A 19,230-nucleotide genomic window follows, 5' to 3' on the forward strand; every position below is an offset into this window, starting at 1 on the left:
CTGAGTTCATAGTTTAATTACAACCCTTTTATATGTATGAGGAGTAAATGTTGCCATGTCACTGCTCAATCCCCTTTCTGGATTTTAAATAACTATAAAAAATTTATCGTACCTATTTGTTACAAAGTGTGTAACCCCCCTCTTTGTGCTTCTCTCCCTTCATAGGCACCTTGAGCATTTCTAATTCCTATCAACACATCGACCACATCATGGCAGCTTTCAACCTATCCCCTTTTGACCCTTCAACATTCTTCCTAACAGGCATCCCTGGCCTGGAAGCTGCCCATGTCTGGATTTCCATCCCTTTCTCTATGTTCTACATTATCAGCCTATTGGGAAATTTCACAATTCTGTTTGTTGTAAGCAAAGAGCAGACCCTGCACAAGCCAATGTACCTGCTGCTCTGCATGCTGGCGCTCACAGACATTGGCATGTCTACCTCCGTTGTGCCAAAGGCACTGTGTATATTTTGGTTCAATTTGACCAGTATTACTGTAGGCGGCTGCCTCACGCAGATGTTCTTCCTTCATGCAATTTCTGCTATGCAGTCAGCCCTCCTTGTGACAATGGCCTTCGATCGCTACATTGCCATATGTGACCCCCTGAGATATGCCACCATCCTCACTAACACACGGATAGCTAAGCTAGGTCTAGTGGGTTTGATAAGAGCTGTTCTCTTTGTTCTGCCCCTGCCTCTGTTCCTGAGCAGGCAGCCATTCTGTGCCAACCACATTATCCCAAACACATACTGCGATCACATAGCTGTTGCAAAGATTTCATGTGGGGATACCACAGTCAACAGGATGTACGCCTTGGTGGTAGGGCTTGTATGCACTGGGTTAGACCTGACACTCATTGCCCTGTCCTACATTCTGATAATCAGGGCCCTCTTCAGAATATCCTCAAAGAAAACCCACCAGAAAGCCCTCAACACCTGCACAGCCCATATTTTTGTGATGTTGATGTTTTATCCTCCCTTCATCTTCTCTTCTCTGACACATCGGTATGGTCAGGGCATTGCTCCCCACATTCACATCATGTTGGGCAATCTCTATTTTGTTGCCCCCCCCATACTCAACCCTATCATTTATGGGGCCAAAACCAAAGAGCTTCGTGACAAAGTGTGCAAATACAGCTACAGAAGGTGATTGCCTGAGGCCACTGACTTTAAACATGCATGACAAAAGGGGGAAAGACTACCTCCCAGTTAATCAAGGGTACTCTGTCCCAGTTCGGCTTAGCTTAGCATTGTGGAAGTTGAAAGTCTGAGAAGCTCCTCAAGTCTAACATCTTATCACTCCATCACCAAGCACAGCTCTCTCTGCTGCTCACTTTCCTCTCTCGGACCATCACCTGTTCTCTTTGAGTCACCATTTCCATGACTTCTAGACTACCAGAAAATATTGCAGCTTTCTGAAACAAGGTGGCTTGCGATTAGAGCCTGTTTGAACAGGGTTCTTAATGAGGTTGATGAACTGAAGCTTTGTTTTCTGATAGCCAAAGACAAAGAACACAACTACAGTGGTGAACTTTTAAATCATATGTACAGTGATCCGGTGAACAAAATTTACCTGATATTTCTATGGCCAATCCATCAGAAAGCATGGAGGATAAACCAAATGTTTCTATTGGAAAGTGCTTATACAAGAAGACTGCTGCAGGAATTGAGGATATTCTACTAGTGATTATTAGTGAAAGTTGTGAAATTGTGTTTTTGAGAACTGGACTGTATTACTCTGGATTTAAGGGGTGTTTACCCCACATTGAGGTGAAGCCAATTGCAACAAGAGGGTATACACTCAACCACTATGAGTTAATACAATAGAACACCACATAGTTCAGGGTTATTTGGAAAGTAGCCTTTTAGATACAAGGTTAAAATCTAGCTGGCAGTTTCTGCTCATCAGAATGGGGGCAGTGGACAGACTAGTAAATAAGTGAGAATTGAAGAATATAAATGGATGAAAACCTTGAGTCTAGATGCCTGTGATATTAGAAGTTTATTGTAAGTTAGGAATAGTGATGGTCCAGTGATGTCACTATGGATTTTGTAAAAGTTATAAAAGATTAGCTAATACGGTGCACTTTGGAGCAGTCCTTTGAAGCCATCTTGAGAAACCTTTTCCCTCACACCCTTTCACCCCAGCAGCTGAGCAACTGGCCATTGCAAATCTGCTGTTAATTACTCCATACAGTTCCAGAATTTCTAAACCAATTCCTTATGTGTGTGTGTACTTCAGCCTAATGAACTGCGGTGTTAGACAAGACAAAATTGCTCTGTTCCTATTGATTGATTCCTGACACTGCCTGGAGTGAAATACTTAAGTTGACCATTCTGGGCTTTCTCAAAAATCTGTTCAAGGGACTGCTGTGTTAAACTACACCATTGCCTGGGAGTCCAATAACTTACCACTTGGCGCAATTGATTTTGGATTCGCTTTCAGCTGGAACTTTCAAAATACACACAAACCATTCCCATTGTGCAAGATGTGACTAGTAGGTGTCAACATTTCATTTTGCAGTTTGTGAAACAGATGATATAGAGATTGCCAGCAAACATTCAGGTGATTGCGTCGCTTTCACATCCTAGATTGGCTGATAACTCATTCCTGTCATTGTATTGTGGTGAAGAATTTTGCCTATGGTTCACTGGCCTCATACTCAGAACAGCCAAGTTGAGCAGTTTGGGGTTGAAGGTCTCGAACCCATGGATGCGGCTGGGGTCAAAGACTTTAATGAACTCGGCTTCTTTGCTCTTTCGTTGCTATTGCTAGTTTTTAGCAATGCTGCAGGTGAAAGACTGTTTTCTCCCAGGAACCTGATTTAAAAAAAAAACTACGAACAAGATGTAAGAGGAACTTTTAGAAAACATTCCTCATGTTTGGGCTTACAGGCAATGACACAAAATCTGTTGTGAAGAGTTTGCATCAATGGAGGAAATGTTTGCACTGCATGACGAGCAGCAGGAGCAGTCTAATTCCGACAAAAAAGCAGCAAGGATGAAATGTTGTCTTTTAACAAACTCGTTCAACACATAATATGGTGACTTTCTACCATCACTGAATGCAATTAGAAATAAATAATATAATAATGTCATTGATGTTTTTACACTACATACGTTTTGGGCTCATTTGGGGCTATTTTAACACCATTATTCACCTGGTTTTTTGCTTTGAAACACCTGCCAACCATCAACCGAGATACAATCAAGTACTGGGGCTTTGACTCTGAATTTCAGTGTCATCTCGTAGATTTGTTGCTAATGTGGACAAACTCCTGCTGGGGCTTGTATCTTCTTTTTTTTTTAAATCAAATCTATAGTAGGTATGTAATGAAAGCCTTCGTTTGTTTTTTGACATATAGATGAATGTCTGAATTAAAAAAAAAACAACAACAACTTTGTTTCAAGAAATAAATCGGGCGACACTTAGGTTACTTTTTACCTTATTTTGGGGCTATAAATGCAGTAGAATTCTAGCAAACCACCTCAAGCGGAGCTGGAGTCAGCACAGCAGCAGCCAGAAACACAAGGGCCAGAGAGAAGGAGCCCAGAAGGAGAGCTGGGCTTGAGGCAGAGCTGGGGAGCTGCAGCTCCAACAGACCAGAACTGGGACCTGGGTCTGCACAGACCTGCTGCACCAACGGGGAGCCAGGGATGAGCTACAGTGGGGAGCTGTGGGGCCAGAGCCAGGATAGTGGATGCCGGCCAGGCCACATGTAACACGGCAGCCGAGCACAATGAGAAGTGGGGAGAGCAAGGTGGGGCCATGGGCAGGGAGACGTCACCAGACAAGAGGGCCTTGAAGGCTGGACTGAGAAGTTTGGATATGGGGTGGGCAGTTGCTGGGGAGAAGCGTCCTGTCACCTAGACCCTCAGGGCATGTGGCCACTGTTTGAACAAGTCTCACTGCAGCGCAGCCAGGGCCTGGGCAGGAGGCCTGGGATGTGTGAGGAACAGGCTGTGAACTTTTCTTACGTCCCAGGGACAGCTGTTCGTGATGTCCCCATGCCCACAGACCAGGGCTCCTCGTTACCTTGAACCTTTCCCATTTTTTTCTTATTATTTTACAGTTGCTGTTTAATAAAATATATTTGGTTTGAACTTAATGTAGTAATCAGTGGTTCAGGGAAGCATCCAATGTGAAGAGAGTACCCCAGAGTGAGGACACCCTAGTCCCAGTCCTAAGTGACCAGAATGGGACTGGTTTATCCTCCCAGTAATCCTGGGCCCAGCCATGTCACTATTACATAAGAATATAAGAACGGCCATACTGGGTCAGACCAAATCAAGCCCAGTATCCTGTCCTCTGACAGCGGCCAATGGCAGGTGCCCCAAAGGGAATGAACAGACAGGTTATCGTCCAGTGATCCATGCCCTGTCACCCAATCCCAGCATCTGGCAAACAGAGGCTAGGGACACAATCCCTGCCCATCCTGGCTAATAGCCATTGATGAACCTATATTTCATGAATCTATCTAGCTCCCTTTTAAACCCAGTTATAATATTGGCCTTCACAACACCGTCTGGCAAGGAGTTCCAGAGATTGACAGTGCGTTGCATGAAAAATACTGTGTGTTTGTTTTAAACCTGCTACCTATTAATTTCGTTTGGTGGCCCCTTGTTCTTGTATTATCAGAAGGAGTAAATAACACTACCTTGTTACTTTCTCTATACCACTCATGATTTTATAGACCTCTACGATATCACCCATTAGTCGCCTCTTTTCCAAGCTGAAAAGTCCCAGTTTTATTAATCTTTCCTCATACAGAAGCTATTCTATACCCCTAATCATTTTTGTTGCCCTTTTCTGAACCTTTTCCAATTCCAATATATCTTTTTTGAGATGGGGCGACCACATCTGAAGGCAGTATTCAAGGTGGGGGCGTACCATGGATTTATATAGAGTCAATATGATATTTTCTGTCTTATTATCTATCCCTTTTTTTGGTGATTCCCAATATTCTGTTCACTTTTTTGACTGCCACTGCACAGTGAGCGGATGATTTCAGAGAACTATCCACAATGACTCCAAGGTCTCTTTCTCGAGTGGTAACAGCTAATTTAGACCTCTCCGTTTTATATACACCTCTACCTCGATATAACACGACCCGATATAACTCGAATTCGGATATAACGTGGTAAAGGAGTGCTCCGCGGGGCAGGGCTGCGCACTCCGGTGGATCAAAGCAAGTTCGATAGAACGCGGTTTCACCTATAAAGCGGTAAGATTTTTTGGCTCCCAAGGACAGCGTTCTATTGGGGTAGCGAAGTATATGTAGTTGGGAATATGTAGCACAACCCTAATCTGCATCCATTTTTGAAATTTCACAGTATTCAAATTTGATGCTTCCCCGATGCAGAGAGTTGATGAACTATTAGAACAGTTTGAGCTGCCACTTTAGACCTCACAGGTGGAAACTGGCAAATACCTTTGATGCCAGAATGCTGGGAGAAGAAAGCACTTCGGCTTGCATCAATTCAAGATCATATCATTTGGCCTCCACAGGGTGGCAGTGACTTTTCAAGGGCTAATGGACTGGATATTACAACTGCATGAGGCATATGCATCATTACACTGCTCCGATTAATTGAAATGGGTTTTTGTCACGTAACTCGTGGTGGCATTCCCACACATAGTGTATTACACACAGAAAAGAAAGTCATCCCCAATTTCTAGGCTGCACGATCAGCAAGACACTGTTTGCCCTGACAATCTGAGCTCCTGGTATTTGCGAATCATTTCTTCGCTCCCACATGAGACTCTCAAGCTGCAGTTCTCCAGGGTCTATTTTCTGCTCTTCCTACTGCTTACGGAGTCGAGGGAATTGTCTGGGAGTTCTGCCAACCTGAGAGTCCGCAGGGACTGTACAGGGAAATCATAAAGGTCACTGTCCAGCACGCTGAGTGTCAGAGACGTGAGATTCATACGCTGATACTGCAACAAGAAAGCAGAGCCCTGGGTAAGGAGATTTCCTCTCTGCTGAGTGGTATTTTGGTGAGTGGCTTGTTTCTGCCCTAAAGTTAGTGCTGAGGGCTGAGGCAGGGATCCAAGGTTCAAATCAAGAATCATCTGGGCAGGAATTCACCAGCACGGTGACTTGAACTGTTTTATTGTCAGAAACACCCAGAGATTTGCCTGGCATAATTGGAACTATAAATGTATTGGAAATAGATCAGACTTTTTTTAAGATCAGTTCCTTGTGTCTTACTGTGTCCTTCTATCTGTCTCAGTAACTCTCTTTCTTTGGGTGGAATCATTTTTCCTCTTGATTGCTCAAGTTTTCCAATTCAGCAACTTCACTGTGCTGTGAGGTAGTACAGCCAAAGCCTCTGCAGTGGGTCTCTGTGCTACCAGAGAGTTCACAACAAGAATTGCGTACACAGGAGTTCTCAGATTCTGCTGTCACGTTCTGCCATCAGTGAATGTCTCCTTCAGACTCATTCAGCACCCTAACACAATGGTGCTCTCTGTAGCAGGACCTGAAGCCATGATTATCACAGCCGAAAGTTAAATAGGTTAAATGGTGAAATCATTGCCCCGTTGAGATCACCCTAAATCCACATCTAGGAACTTAAATAAATGACCTGTTTACACCAATCATGAGCCTTCAGTGACTTCAACTGGAGTTGTCCCATGGCTTCTAAGGATCAGTGAGCTCATTTGGACCAAAGAAGAACTGACGTGTGAGGAGAGTTGCTAAAATCTCAAACTCACAGGCTTAGAGGTTCAAACAATATTTTCAGGGATAGAGAGGGATCTGCTCTCTCCGTGCCCCTGCATCTCTGGTTCTGGAGAAGATGAGGAGAACCAATATGAATAAAAATAAAAGCATGTTTCTGGCTTAGAGGAAACAAGGCAGTGCTGGGAATCTCACTGAGGGAGGTCCAGGAATGCACAGTCTTTGTGTGTCTGTGTCTGTGTGTGTGTGCACTTGATGGAGTGGGGGGAGGAGGGCATGATAGCAGGATATGCTGTCTCTATATCAGTGGCCAAGAGCCCTGAAACCGGGCAAAATATTGAATTTGCATCTTTCCTAATGCACAGACCAAAGAGGCGTTGAGCTCTGTTGAGCACAAAGTCATAGTCCAACAGGATAATGTCTGTTTCCATGGCCAACACTTGGCTCCTTTCCAACTAGGAATGGCCTCGGGGGTCAGACCTATGGTCCATCTAGTCCATTTTCCTCTCTCCGACCGTGACAGCCACAGCTGCTGCAGAAGGTGTAAGAAACCCAGTAGCAGGTGGATGGGGACGGTGACTTGACCATCATGAGGCATCACCCTAACACCTAACCGCTAGAGATTGGCGTGTGCCCTGAAACACATGGGCGTATAGACTTTCCAAAATATTTATTCAGCTGTAAGTAATGTAACTGGATACTCACTATCCATGTAAATGTCCAAACCCTTCCTGATTCTTGCTTATCTCGTGACCTCAACTACCACTTGTGGTAAGGAGTTCCTCAGTCTATTTAAGCATTGAGTGAAGCAAGCATTCTTTATTTATCTGTTTTGATTTTGCCGTGTTTCAGTATAATTGAATGTCCACTTGATCTTGTGTTATGAGATATAGAGAACACAGTCTCAATCTGCCCTCTAACAGTCAGTATTTTATAGACTTTTCTTGTGTCCCCTCTTATTCATCTCCTTTGTAAAGGTAACAATCCCAGTCTTTTCAACCTCTCTCCAGATCAGTTTCCCCCGGCCCTTGATCATTCTCATTGCCTGCCCTGAAGCCCTCTAGGTCTACAATATCCTGTGTGAGAACAATGCCCAATACTACCCAGAGGAGACCACAGGAGGGTGAAACATTGACTGACTGATCTCATGATACTGTATTTTCTGTATGATTCCCCATCCCACGCCTCCTAGATCTCAATGTTTTGCTTAGTTTCTGTCCATGCTTGCACTGTGAACAGGGTTTCACAGAGCTGTGTACCATTATGCCCAGATCCCTGTCATGAGCTCATACAGTTACTTTAGAATCTTGTAAGGTTTTAGGCATACACATTGGCATACACATTGCAGTTATTAACATGAAAGTTTATTTGCCATCATGTTGTCCATTGACCTGGCTTGGTTAGCTCCCTCTGAGGACTTCTCTGGACTTGACTATAACTGAAATAATCTCTATAAATGTTCCCATCTACTTCTTGCCCCCCATTTCTAGATGGTTAATATAGTAAATATTTTATATTTAACTGTATTATTTGTTATAAAGTGTGTAACCCCCCTTGCTGTGCTTCACTCTCTTCACAGGCACCTTGAACATTTCTGAGCTCGATCAACACATTGAGATCTTCATGGCAGCTTTCAACCTCACCCCCTCTGAGCCTTCAACATTCATCCTAATGGGCATCCCTGGCCTGGAAGCTGCCCATATCTGGATTTCCATCCCTTTCGCTACTTTCTACATTGTTGGCCTGTTGGAAAATGTTACACTTCTGTTTGTTGTAAGCAAAGAGCAGACCCTCCACAAGCCAATGTACTTGCTGCTCTGCATGCTGGCACTCACAGATATCGCCACATCTACCTCCGTCGTGCCGAAGGCACTGTGTATATTTTGGTTCAATTTGAAAGGCATTACTGTGGGTGGCTGCCTCACCCAGATGTTCTTCCTTCACACAGTTGCTGTTATGCACTCAACCGTCCTTGTGACAATGGCCTTTGATCGCTACATTGCCATATGTAACCCTCTGAGATACGCCACCATCCTCACCAAAGGACGAATAGCTAAGCTAGGGTTTCTAGGTTTGATCAAAGCTGTTCTCTTCATTCTGCCTATGCCCCTTCTCCTGAACACATTGCCATTCTGTTCCAACCATGTTATCCCCCACACGCACTGCGAACCTATAGCTGTGGCAAAGATATCGTGTGGGGATATTACAGTCAACAGGATGTATGGCTTAGTGATAGTGTTTGTAGTTGTAGGGTTAGACCTGATGTTCATTGCCCTTTCCTATGGTCTAATCATCAGGGCCCTCCTCAGAATATCCTCCAAGAAAGCCTACGAGAAAGCCCTCAACACCTGCACAGCCCACATCTGTGTGATGATTACGTGTTATACTTCTGGCTTCTTCTCCCCTCTCATACACCGATTCGGTCAGGGCATCGCTCCCCATGTTCACATCCTATTGGCTGACCTCTATTTCCTCATCCCCCCCATGCTCAACCCTATTATTTATGGGGTCAAAACCAAAGAGCTTCGTGACAAAGTGGGCAAATACACCTGCAGAATGTGATCGCCTGGGACATTGAAATTAGCCTTTACAAGAGGGGGGAAAGACTATCTCCTTGATAATCAAGGGTGCTCTGTCCCAGTTTGACTGAACTCAGCATTGTGGAGGTTCACAGTCTGAGAAGTTCCTCACACCTAATCTCTCATCACTCCATCATGCAGCACTGCTCTCTCCCTTGCTGAATTCCCTCTCTCTGACCATCGCCTGACTTCTTTGAGCATGACCCATCAGCCCCCACCCTCTATCCCCCATCACCTGGCTTTTCTGTAATTCTTACATTACCAACTCTTAGCTGCTACTGCAGCTTTCTGAAGCAAGGGGTTTTCCATTAGTTCCTGTGTAAACAGGGTTCTTTATCAGTTTGATCAACAGAAGCTGCAGTTTGAGATAGGCGACGACAAAATTAAGAAACTGTCATTTGTACAGTGATACGATGAGTGAAATGTACCTGATTTTTTCTACTTCCAATCCTTAACGAAACCTGGAGGATAAACCAAATAAAGGCTAACTGTAGCAAACTGAATGCAATTAGAAATAAATAATATAATGATGCTGTAGTTGTTTTTTCATTACAAATGTTTTGGGCTACGTTGGGGCTTTTTTTAATGCCATTTTTTGATGGAAACACCTGCCAGCCCTTAGTCAAGATACAAGTACCAGTATTTTGAGTTTGATTGTCATCTCATAGGTGTGTTGCTAATGTGAACAAAACCCTGCTGGGGCTTGTAGCTTTTTTTAAAAAATCAAATCTGTAGTAGGGGTGTAACGAAAACTTTCATTTGTTATTTTATGTCTAGCCAAATGTGTTAATAAAAAAACCTTTCTTTGAAAATAGGGATGGGGCTACTTTCAGGTGAGTTGTGAAATGACTTTGGGCTTCTAATGCAGTGGAAATCTGGCAAGATCCGGAAGGGCCAGAGAAGCAGCCCAGCAGGCAGAGTGGGGACCTGCAGCCGGAGCAGCAGACAAGAACGCGTACTGGGTCAGCCCAGACCGGCAGCTCCAAAGGGAGCCAGGGCTGAGCTACAGCGGGGAGCTGCGGGGCCAGAGCCAGGATAGAAGATGCTGGCTGTGCCACAAGTAACACAGCAGCCGAGAGCAATGAGCAGCTAGGGAGAGCAAGGTGGGGCCATGGGATGAGGGCCCAGCAAAGGGAGATGTCTCCTGACAGGAGGGCCTTCAAGGTCCCACTCAGGGGTGGGGACGGGACTTGAACCCAATGTGAGGGCGGGTGTTGGGAAGAAGGGCCCTGCCATCTAAAATCTGTGGGCTCTGCTGACCTTCTGTACCAGTGAGTGCCACTTACAGTATCTTGTGGATATCTTCATTATACAAACTCCCTCCCGCCCCGCCATCTTGGTCACTGTTTCAATTATCTTTGCTGGGCAACACCCTGATAGGACGTACAGAGGCACAGCAATTGTCCCAGGCTGTCTGCAAATGACTGAAGGCCAAAGGCAGAAATGATACAAATAGTGGAAAGTGTATTTGGTATGTGTGATAGGTGCTGGTCAGTCAAGGTATAATGCTACACCTATTCCACTTAGCTCATGATGGGAGAAGTTCCTTTGCAAATAGAATCTCTAAAAACTTTACGGGTTTTTCTTTTTTTAAATGATAGCTGGCATTGTGGCGCCTTGTAACAGAGGCCTGGTGTGAGGCCTGAGCTAAAATAATCAAAACTTTGCGACTATAAAGCAAAGTTAAGTGTGAGCAAGAGGCAGGATCACAGAATCCGTCAAGAACAGGGCTGGTATTGCAGAAACACACACCTATAAGTAGTGTTAGGTATAAGAATATAGACAAACACATTCCAGAAAGGTGGTACTAGAACACCTCTACACAACACACATTCCTCAATGAGAACAGGAACACACTGATCCATCTTAAGGATAAGGTCAGGGATAACAGCATAATGGATGGAGATGTCCAAGGTAATGTGCAGTCCCTGGATACATCAATGGTTGACACCCTAATATTTCAAAGGGTGGCATCATGATACAGCAGGAGCAATATGTAACTTGTTCATATTGGTGTATAAAAATGTGTCTCAGAGGACGTGCCCTTGTCTGGCATAGGTGCTAGTGGAAAGTCCCGCCACTAACTGAGCTAGTCCATTGCAACAGGCATACACGTGTTAGTGTATCTGTAACAATTGAGCAGGGCATTAGGACCACACTTCATTGTCAATAAACCTGACCAAATTCCTTCTCTACGAATTGAGTCTGGATTTATTGGGCAGATCAGTCGGAGCTGGCTGTATGGGCTATCTGGCCAGAGTCAGTACAGCACACAGCAAGAACATACACACACAGCCAAACATCTGTCAACAGTGCACAACATGTAACTACCAGAGACTTGGTCCAGTTCATTGAAGCACATCAAATGGGCCCAATTGGAGTTTTGGTCTTCAGCACTTGGAATCAGTGTCCAGGGTGAGCCTGGCTCAGAACCTCAACAAGACATCAAATCCCTCCCCAACTGCCACCTGTGCGCCGGGCGTCTTGTCCCCAGCACTGGAAACCTAACGATAAACCCCAGCCAAATCCACAATTCCCCACACAGCAGCTGCACACATGCTGAGCGGGCGGAGGAAACTGTTCCAACAGCGGCTGCGGCAGGCTGGATTTGGGGGAAGCGTCATTTCCACATTATACCTAAAACCCTGCTAGCAAGAAAGGTTTCATCTGTAGAATGGATGGGTCTGGAGTGGGTGCATGAAGGAGGCAGCCAAGCATGTCACTGATGAGCAGCACTGGCAATTCACCTTGTGTAGATTAGGCAGAGCTGCTGTGGAGCGTGCCCAAATGTCTTGTCCATATTTTACTCCTCACAAGTAAAGAAACACCCGTTAAAGCATCAGAGAGACTTGGAGAAGCACCAGAGGTCTCAGATTCTAAGAAGAGACTTTAAGCTTCTGAGGTGGATCCTGCATTGTAAGAACAGAGCTTGGTGATTTTTCAAAACACTTGAACGATCTACATCCCATCTCAGGAGGACACTGACTACTGGACAGGGGATTCCGAGGCAATATTATGTATAACTCTCTTATGCTCCCCCCATGTCCTGCACCTCAGCGTCTCTCTTTGCTGGAGCGCAGGCCACAGCTCTGTCTTTCCAGTATCTTTCAGAAAGCATTTCACAGAGTGAAATCTTGGGGCTATTGTATGTAAAACCCTGACAAAGAGATGTTAATTGTTCCTAGTCAGTTTCAAGGAGAGAGAACCATACATCTGTTAATAGAGATTCTCTACATCCTAGTAAGGAAGGAAGGATGGATGATGATAAAATACAAGTAGGATCTGATGAGAAACAGTCAAAGGGAAAAGATTCCCATAGTGAATGGTAATGAACATGGGGCATGTTCAGAAACTAAAATAGTGAAAGAACAAGTTAAAATTTACTTAGCAAGTTAGACATATTCAGTAAACCAGTGGTTTTCAAACTATTGTACTGGTGACCCCTTTCACATAGCAAGCCTCTGAGTGTGACACACACCCCCTTATAAATAAAAAAAACACTTATTTATATATTTAACACCATTATAAATGCTGGAGGCAAAGTGGGGTTTGGGGTGGAGGCTTACAGCTCACAACCCCCCATGTAATAACCTTACAACCCCCTGCAGGGTCCCCACCCCCAGTTTGAGAACCCCTGAAGTAAATATATACAGTTCTTTGTCTGGTTTGCTATTTAGTTCCTCAACCTCAAAAGGGGGAACTGGTAGGCCATTTAGCTATGCTAAAGTTTCCAAACACTCATACTAACTTGCTCTAGCTAATCATACAGGACACAGACCTGTAGGTCCCTTGCATTATAGCCAACTATTACGAATAATTATTATAAATAGCATATATTGGAATTCAGCATAAACAAAAGCCAAGAAAATAATATAATCAATGAAACCAATTAAAAAAAATAACAAAACTGATAGCAAGTTAGCAAACTGGCCTTATGGGCGAAGTTCCACACTAACTTTAGGCATTTGGGACAAAACTTCATATAAATTATAAAAGCTGAAACGTGTAGCTTTGGGGAATGCATTTTCTGTGTAAAGTGAATGTAACATCATTGCATAAGATGGCTTCCCACAGACTTGTTTCCTACAAAACATTTTTCCTGTACTATTTTATTATGGAATTATAGCAGTAAACTTGACATTGTTTCTTTGCCCTTTTATATATATTTCATAACAAATGAAAGCTTGGTCAAGCAATTGACTACACAATTGATCAACAGCCAGTATGAATCACTCCTTCCTCTCAGATTCAGTATTTAGACACAATGAAGGGGGACACCCACAGAAGGAGCACTTAAGGACAATAAGGCCATTGCGGAGAAACAAAATGAATTATTTGCATCGGGCTTCACAGCTGAGGATATGAGGGAGATTCCTAAACCTGAGCCATTCCTTTTAGGTGACAGATCTGAGGAACTATCCCAGATTGAGGTATCATTAGAGGAGGTTTTAGAACAAATTGATAAATTAAACAGCACTAAGTCACCAGGACCAGATGATATTCATGCAAGAGTTCTGAAGGAACTCAAATGGGAAATTGCAGAACTACTAAATGTAGTCTGTAACCAACCATTTAAATCAGCTTCTGTACCAGATGACTGGAGGATAGCTAATGTGACATCAATTCTTAAAAAGGGCTCCAGAGATGATCCTGGCAATTACAGGCTTGTAAGCCTGACTTCAGTACCAGGCAACCTGGTTGACACTATAATAAAGAACAATATTGTCAGACATATAGATGAACATAATTTGTTGAGAAAGAAAGAGTCAACATGGTTTTAGTAAAGGGAAATCATGCCTCACCAATCTGCTAGAATTCTTTGAGAGGGTGAACAAGCATGTGGACCAAGGGGATCCAGTGGATACAGTGTACTTAGATTTTCAGAAAGCCATTGACAAGATCCCTCACCAAGATCCCTTAACCAAAGTAAGTTGCCACAAGATAAGAGGGAAGGTGCTCTCATGGATTGGTAACTGGCTGAAAGATAGGAAACAAGGAGTAGGAATAAATGGTCAGTTTTCAGAATGGAGAGATGTAAATTGTGGTGTACCCCAGGGGGTCTATTCTGGGACCAGTCCTATTCAACATATTCATAAATGATCTGGAAAAAGGGTAAACAGTGAGGTGGCAAAATTTGCAGATGATACAAAATTACTAAAAATAATTAAGATCCAGACAGACAGCGAAATTAGTAGGCAGCTGGTTTAAAACAAATAAAATGAAGTATTTCTTCACACAACACACTCTCAACCTGTGGAAATCCTTGCCCGAGGATGTTGTGAAGGCCAAGACTGTAACAGGGTTCAAAAAAGAACTAGATGAACTCATGGAGGATAGGTCCATCAATGGCTATTAGCCAGAATGGACAGGAATCATATCCCTAGCCTCTGTTTGCCAGAAGCTGGGAATGAGTGACAGGGGATGGATCATTGATGATTACCTGTTCTGTTCATTCCCTCTGGGGCATCTGGCACCGGTCGCTGTCGGAAGACAGGATATTGGTCTAGATGGACCTTTGATCTGACCCAGTAGGGCCATTCTTATGTTCTTACAGGTATGTTAGCAATGAGAAGAAGGTCATAGAAAGTGTGGGCCCATTACTGAATCAGGAGGGAACTTAGTGATAGATGATGTGGAAAAAGCGGAACTGCTCAATGCTTTTTTTGCCTCAGTGTTCACAGACAAGGTGAGCTCCCAGACTGCTGCCCTGGGCCACACAGTATGGGGAGGAGGTGAGTAGCCCTCAGTCATGAAAGAACAGGTTAAGGATTGTTTAGAAAAGCTGGACATGCACAAGTCCATGAGACCAGATGCAATGCATCTGAAGGTGCTAAGAGAGTTGTCTGATGTGATTGCAGAGCCATTGGCCATTATCTTTGAAAAATTGTGGCTATCAGGGGAGGTCCCAGATGATTGGAAAAAGGCAAATCTAGTGAACATCTTTAAAAAAGGGAAGAAGGAGAATCCAGGTAACTACACACCGGTCAGCCTCACCTCAGTCCCTGGAAAAATCACGGAGGAGGTCCTCAAGGTATCCAGTCTGAAACATTTGGAGGAGAAGAAGGTGATCCAAAATAGTCAACATGGATTTACCTTTTGGTGCTTGCATGTAACAAGGCCTTCTCCCTTCTTCTAAGGCAGCAACTGCCTCTTCCTTTGGTATGGCCCAACCTTCAAGGACCTGCTTAGTCCAAGGGCTCTCCCCTACTCGGGGAGTCCAAACAGGAAATTAAGGGGATCAATCAAGTTCAGCATATATGTGAGAGATGAATGCTTCCTTCTCAGGCTGTCCCTACAGCAGGCCCTCCCTTCCCTCAGGGAGGGACCTCTGGGCAGTTGTTCACGGGTTCTCATAGGGGGACTTCAATCACCCTGACATCTGTTTGAAGAGCAATACAACAGTGCACAGGCAATCCAGGAGTTTTTTGGAGAGTGTTGGGGACAACTTCCTGATTCAATTGCAGGAGGAATCAACTATGGGCCATGCTCCTCTTGACCTGTTGTTCACAAACAGGGAAGAATTGGTAGAGGAAGTAGAAGTAGGTGGCAACTTGGGCAGCAGTGCCCATGAGATGGTGGAGTTCAGGATCCTGACAAAAGGAAGAAAGGAGAACAGCAAAATACAGACCCTGTAGGTCAGTCAAGTTAGACATTTCAACTTTTATTATTCATATGAAGTTTTGTCCCAGTTGACTAAAGTAAGTGGGGAACTGTCACCCTTGAGGCCAGTTTGCTAGCTTGCTATCTGTCATAATGTGTTTTTTTTCCATTGGTTTGATAGATTATATTATTTTCTTGGGTTTTGCAGTACATGCTATTCATAATAGTGAGTCATATTAGTTGGCTATAACACAAGGGACCTACAGGTCTGTGTCCAGTATGATTAGCTAGAACAAGTTAGTATGAGTATTTGTAACTTTTGGCATAGATAAATGGCCTACCAGTTCCCCCTTTTGAGTTTGGAAACCAAACAAAGAACTGAATATGTTTACTGAATATGTCTAAAGTTATATGTAATATTGCCTCAGAATCCCCCATCACGTACAATCGCCCAGCACAGCATTCACCTGAGTTGGGATGTGGATTATCCAAGTGCTATGAAAGGTCACCAAGCTCTGTTCTAACAATGTGGGATTCACCTCAGAGGCTATAATCTCTGCTGAGAATCTGAGACCCTGTGGTGCTTCTCCAGGATCCCTGATGCTTTAACAGGTTGTAACGGGGTTGACTCACCACCACTGGCACCTCCCGCTGGTCGCTCCAGAAAATAGCGCTATCCAGGCATGGAGCACCCACTGCGGGTAGTGTCCCACCCATTTTCTGTTCATCTGTGTTGTAATCTTCACCACTGGGACCCAGGTCACTCTCTGGACTGCAGTGTTTTCTTCAGGACACTGCACTCCCGCAGTGCCCACTACTCCATTCTCCCCTCTTCTGGGGGTAGATCAGCAGGCCTGGTCCACACCTGCCTTCATGGCTACCTACCACCCCAAAGTCTAGTCCCTTGTCTCGGGGACAAGGTGCAGTCCATCGGTCACAGTCCCTCATGGCAAGGTGAGGTGTAAGGGGTGAGTTGGGATCCAGGCCAGCCCGCTACTCTGAGTCCCAACCCAGGGGCCCTATAGCGGCTGCTTCTCACTGCCGCTCCTGCGCCTCCCTCTTCTCCCTGTGCTCCCTGGGCCACTTCCCCTTGCACCTTCTTGGCCCTTTCTAATAGGGACCACAGCCTGGCTGGACCTCACCCTCTGCTCCCCTGAGCCTGCCCAACACCGCTCTGTCCACAGTGCTTCCTCCTTACCTCAGGAGCCAGTCCTTCTCCCTTTGCTGGCCAGGGAGAGCCTGATCTCTCCTCTGTGCTGCAGCCTTTATATAGGGCTCAGCCGGCCCTGATTGGTTCCCCACAGGCCCTTGCTGATTGGCTGCCGGTCTGCGCAGCTCCTCTGGCCTATTCTAACCCTTTTTCTCCTGGACTGAGGCAGCTGCCCCATTACACACCCTCCGTCTTAAGAATGATCAAGGGGTGGGGGGGAATCCCTATCTCCCCAGTATCAAAGGGGTAGCCGTGTTAGTCTGGATCTGTAAATGCAGCAAAGAGTCCTGTGGCACCTTATAAACTAACAGACGTATTGGAGCATGAGCTTTCGTGGGTGAATATCTACTTCTTCGGATGCATGGATCCTTGACTCTTTGCTGCTATCTCCCAAGCGTCCCTCGCAGCTGAGCCAGCAGGGAATCCCACTCTTGCTGCAGGCTCTCCACTATCTGGTGCAGCCTGCTCCCATGGTTTGGGACCCCACTGTAGCCTTTTTTGCTCTTGTGGATGTTCCCCTATCGATTTGGGTTACCACAGTAGCCCTTCCGGCTCCCAAGTGGGTTCCATGGTTTATCTGGGGCCTCTTGGCCCCAGATAACCTCTCCACCTTTGTCCCAATCTTTCCTGCCCCTCCACCCTCGGCAGGTGCAGACTGGGCCCAGTTCTCTGGCACCCCCTCTCTTGTCTCTGGGGGCAATGCTTTTTCAGGTGGCCCTTCTTATGGCAATGGAAGCACCTCATGTGCCTTCCCTTCTTCCAAGGCCCTCCTATAGTCTGCTACTGACGTAGCCCTTTCCTCAGAGATAGCGTGGGCCCTGCAAGTCCCCTGAGGACCCTCCCTCTTAATGTGCCCGGGTTTCCCACAGGCCTAACAAGTTTGGGGCTCCCCTGATACCCTCACACGAGGCGTTCCCTCAGTTCTCTCTTTTGCTGGATGGCGCCTCCATGCACCATCCTGGTAGGGGTACTCCCTCCTATGGTGTCCCCTTCACCCACAGGCAAAACAGTTCTTCAGCCTTGGCGCTGGCCGCTCACCCTTGATGCTTGGCCTCTTATGAGGTCCACGTGCCCACCCCCACAGCAGCTGGAACAGTCCCCATTGCTGCTCGGCGACATGGGCCGCACAGGCCTTCCAATAATAGTCCATCTTTCCCCCTCAGTTTCTCTCAATCTCTCCCTGGAGCACAGTTCACCCAGTCCTCTCTCTAGTTCCTTTGAATCGGGGGGGACCATATATGTAAACATTCTCCACCATGTATAATGGGGTCAACTCACAGACACTGGCACCTCCCACTGGTAACTCTGGAAATTAGCTCTATCCAGGCATGGTGTGCCCTCTGCAGGTGGTGTCCCACCCATTGTCTGCTCTGCTGTGTTGTTGTCTCCACCACCAGGACACACATCGCTCTCTGGACCGCAGTGTCCTCTTCAGGAAACTGACATCTGGCAGTGCCCACTACTCCATTCTCCCCCCTTCCGGGGGTAGATCAGCTGTCCTAGTCCACACCTGCCTTCATGGCCACCTGCCACCCCAAAGTCTAGTCCCTTGCCTCAGGGACAAGGCGCGGTTCATCGGCTACACTCCCTTAAAGCAAGGTGAGGTGTAAGCTGGGGGGACCCAGGCCCGCCCACTACTCAGGGTCCCGACCCAGGGACTCTCTAGCAGCAGCTTCTCACTGCACCTCCTGCACTCCCCTCTTCTCCATTTGCTCCCTCGGCCACGTCCCCCTGGCCCTTGCACCTTCTCGGCCCTTTCTATCAGAGACTGCAGCCTTTCAGGTAACAGGCTGGAGCTCATCCCCTGCTCCCCTGAGGGTGCCCAGCACTGCTCTGTCCAAGGTGCTACCACCTCACCTAAGGAGCCAGACCTTCTCCCCTTAATGGCCAGGGAGAGACTGATCTCTTCTCCGTGCTGCAGCCTTTATATAGGTCTCAGCCTGGCCCTGATTGACTGCCTCTTTTTTGGCCTTGATTGGCTCCCCACAGGCCCTTGCTGATTGGCTGCCAGTCTGTGCAGCCTCTGTGGCCTGTTCTAACCCTTTCCCGCCCCACTACACCGATGTTCCTTTGCTTGTGAATGGAGCACGTCATTGGGGCACCATCCACAGTAGCTCTGTCTAAACTGCACAAGGTGAATTGCCAGTGCTGGTCACCAGG

General features: G+C 45.9%; 2 protein-coding genes across 2 annotated transcripts; both read left to right on the forward strand.

Moving 5' to 3' along the window:
- The first annotated feature begins 209 nt into the window (after positions 1-209).
- LOC135984384 (olfactory receptor 52D1-like) lies at positions 210-1,148 on the forward strand. The gene has a single exon (XM_065599454.1). The coding sequence runs from the start codon at positions 210-212 to the stop codon at positions 1,146-1,148; it is 939 nt and encodes a 312-aa protein (XP_065455526.1).
- Positions 1,149-8,273: 7,125 nt separating this feature from the next.
- LOC135972213 (olfactory receptor 52P1-like) lies at positions 8,274-9,243 on the forward strand. The gene has a single exon (XM_065549344.1). The coding sequence runs from the start codon at positions 8,305-8,307 to the stop codon at positions 9,241-9,243; it is 939 nt and encodes a 312-aa protein (XP_065405416.1). The 5' UTR covers positions 8,274-8,304.
- Positions 9,244-19,230: the final 9,987 nt, after the last annotated feature.

The sequence above is a fragment of the Chrysemys picta genome, chromosome 1 (genome assembly GCF_011386835.1).
Source record: "Chrysemys picta bellii isolate R12L10 chromosome 1, ASM1138683v2, whole genome shotgun sequence".
Lineage (NCBI taxonomy): Eukaryota > Metazoa > Chordata > Testudines > Emydidae > Chrysemys > Chrysemys picta.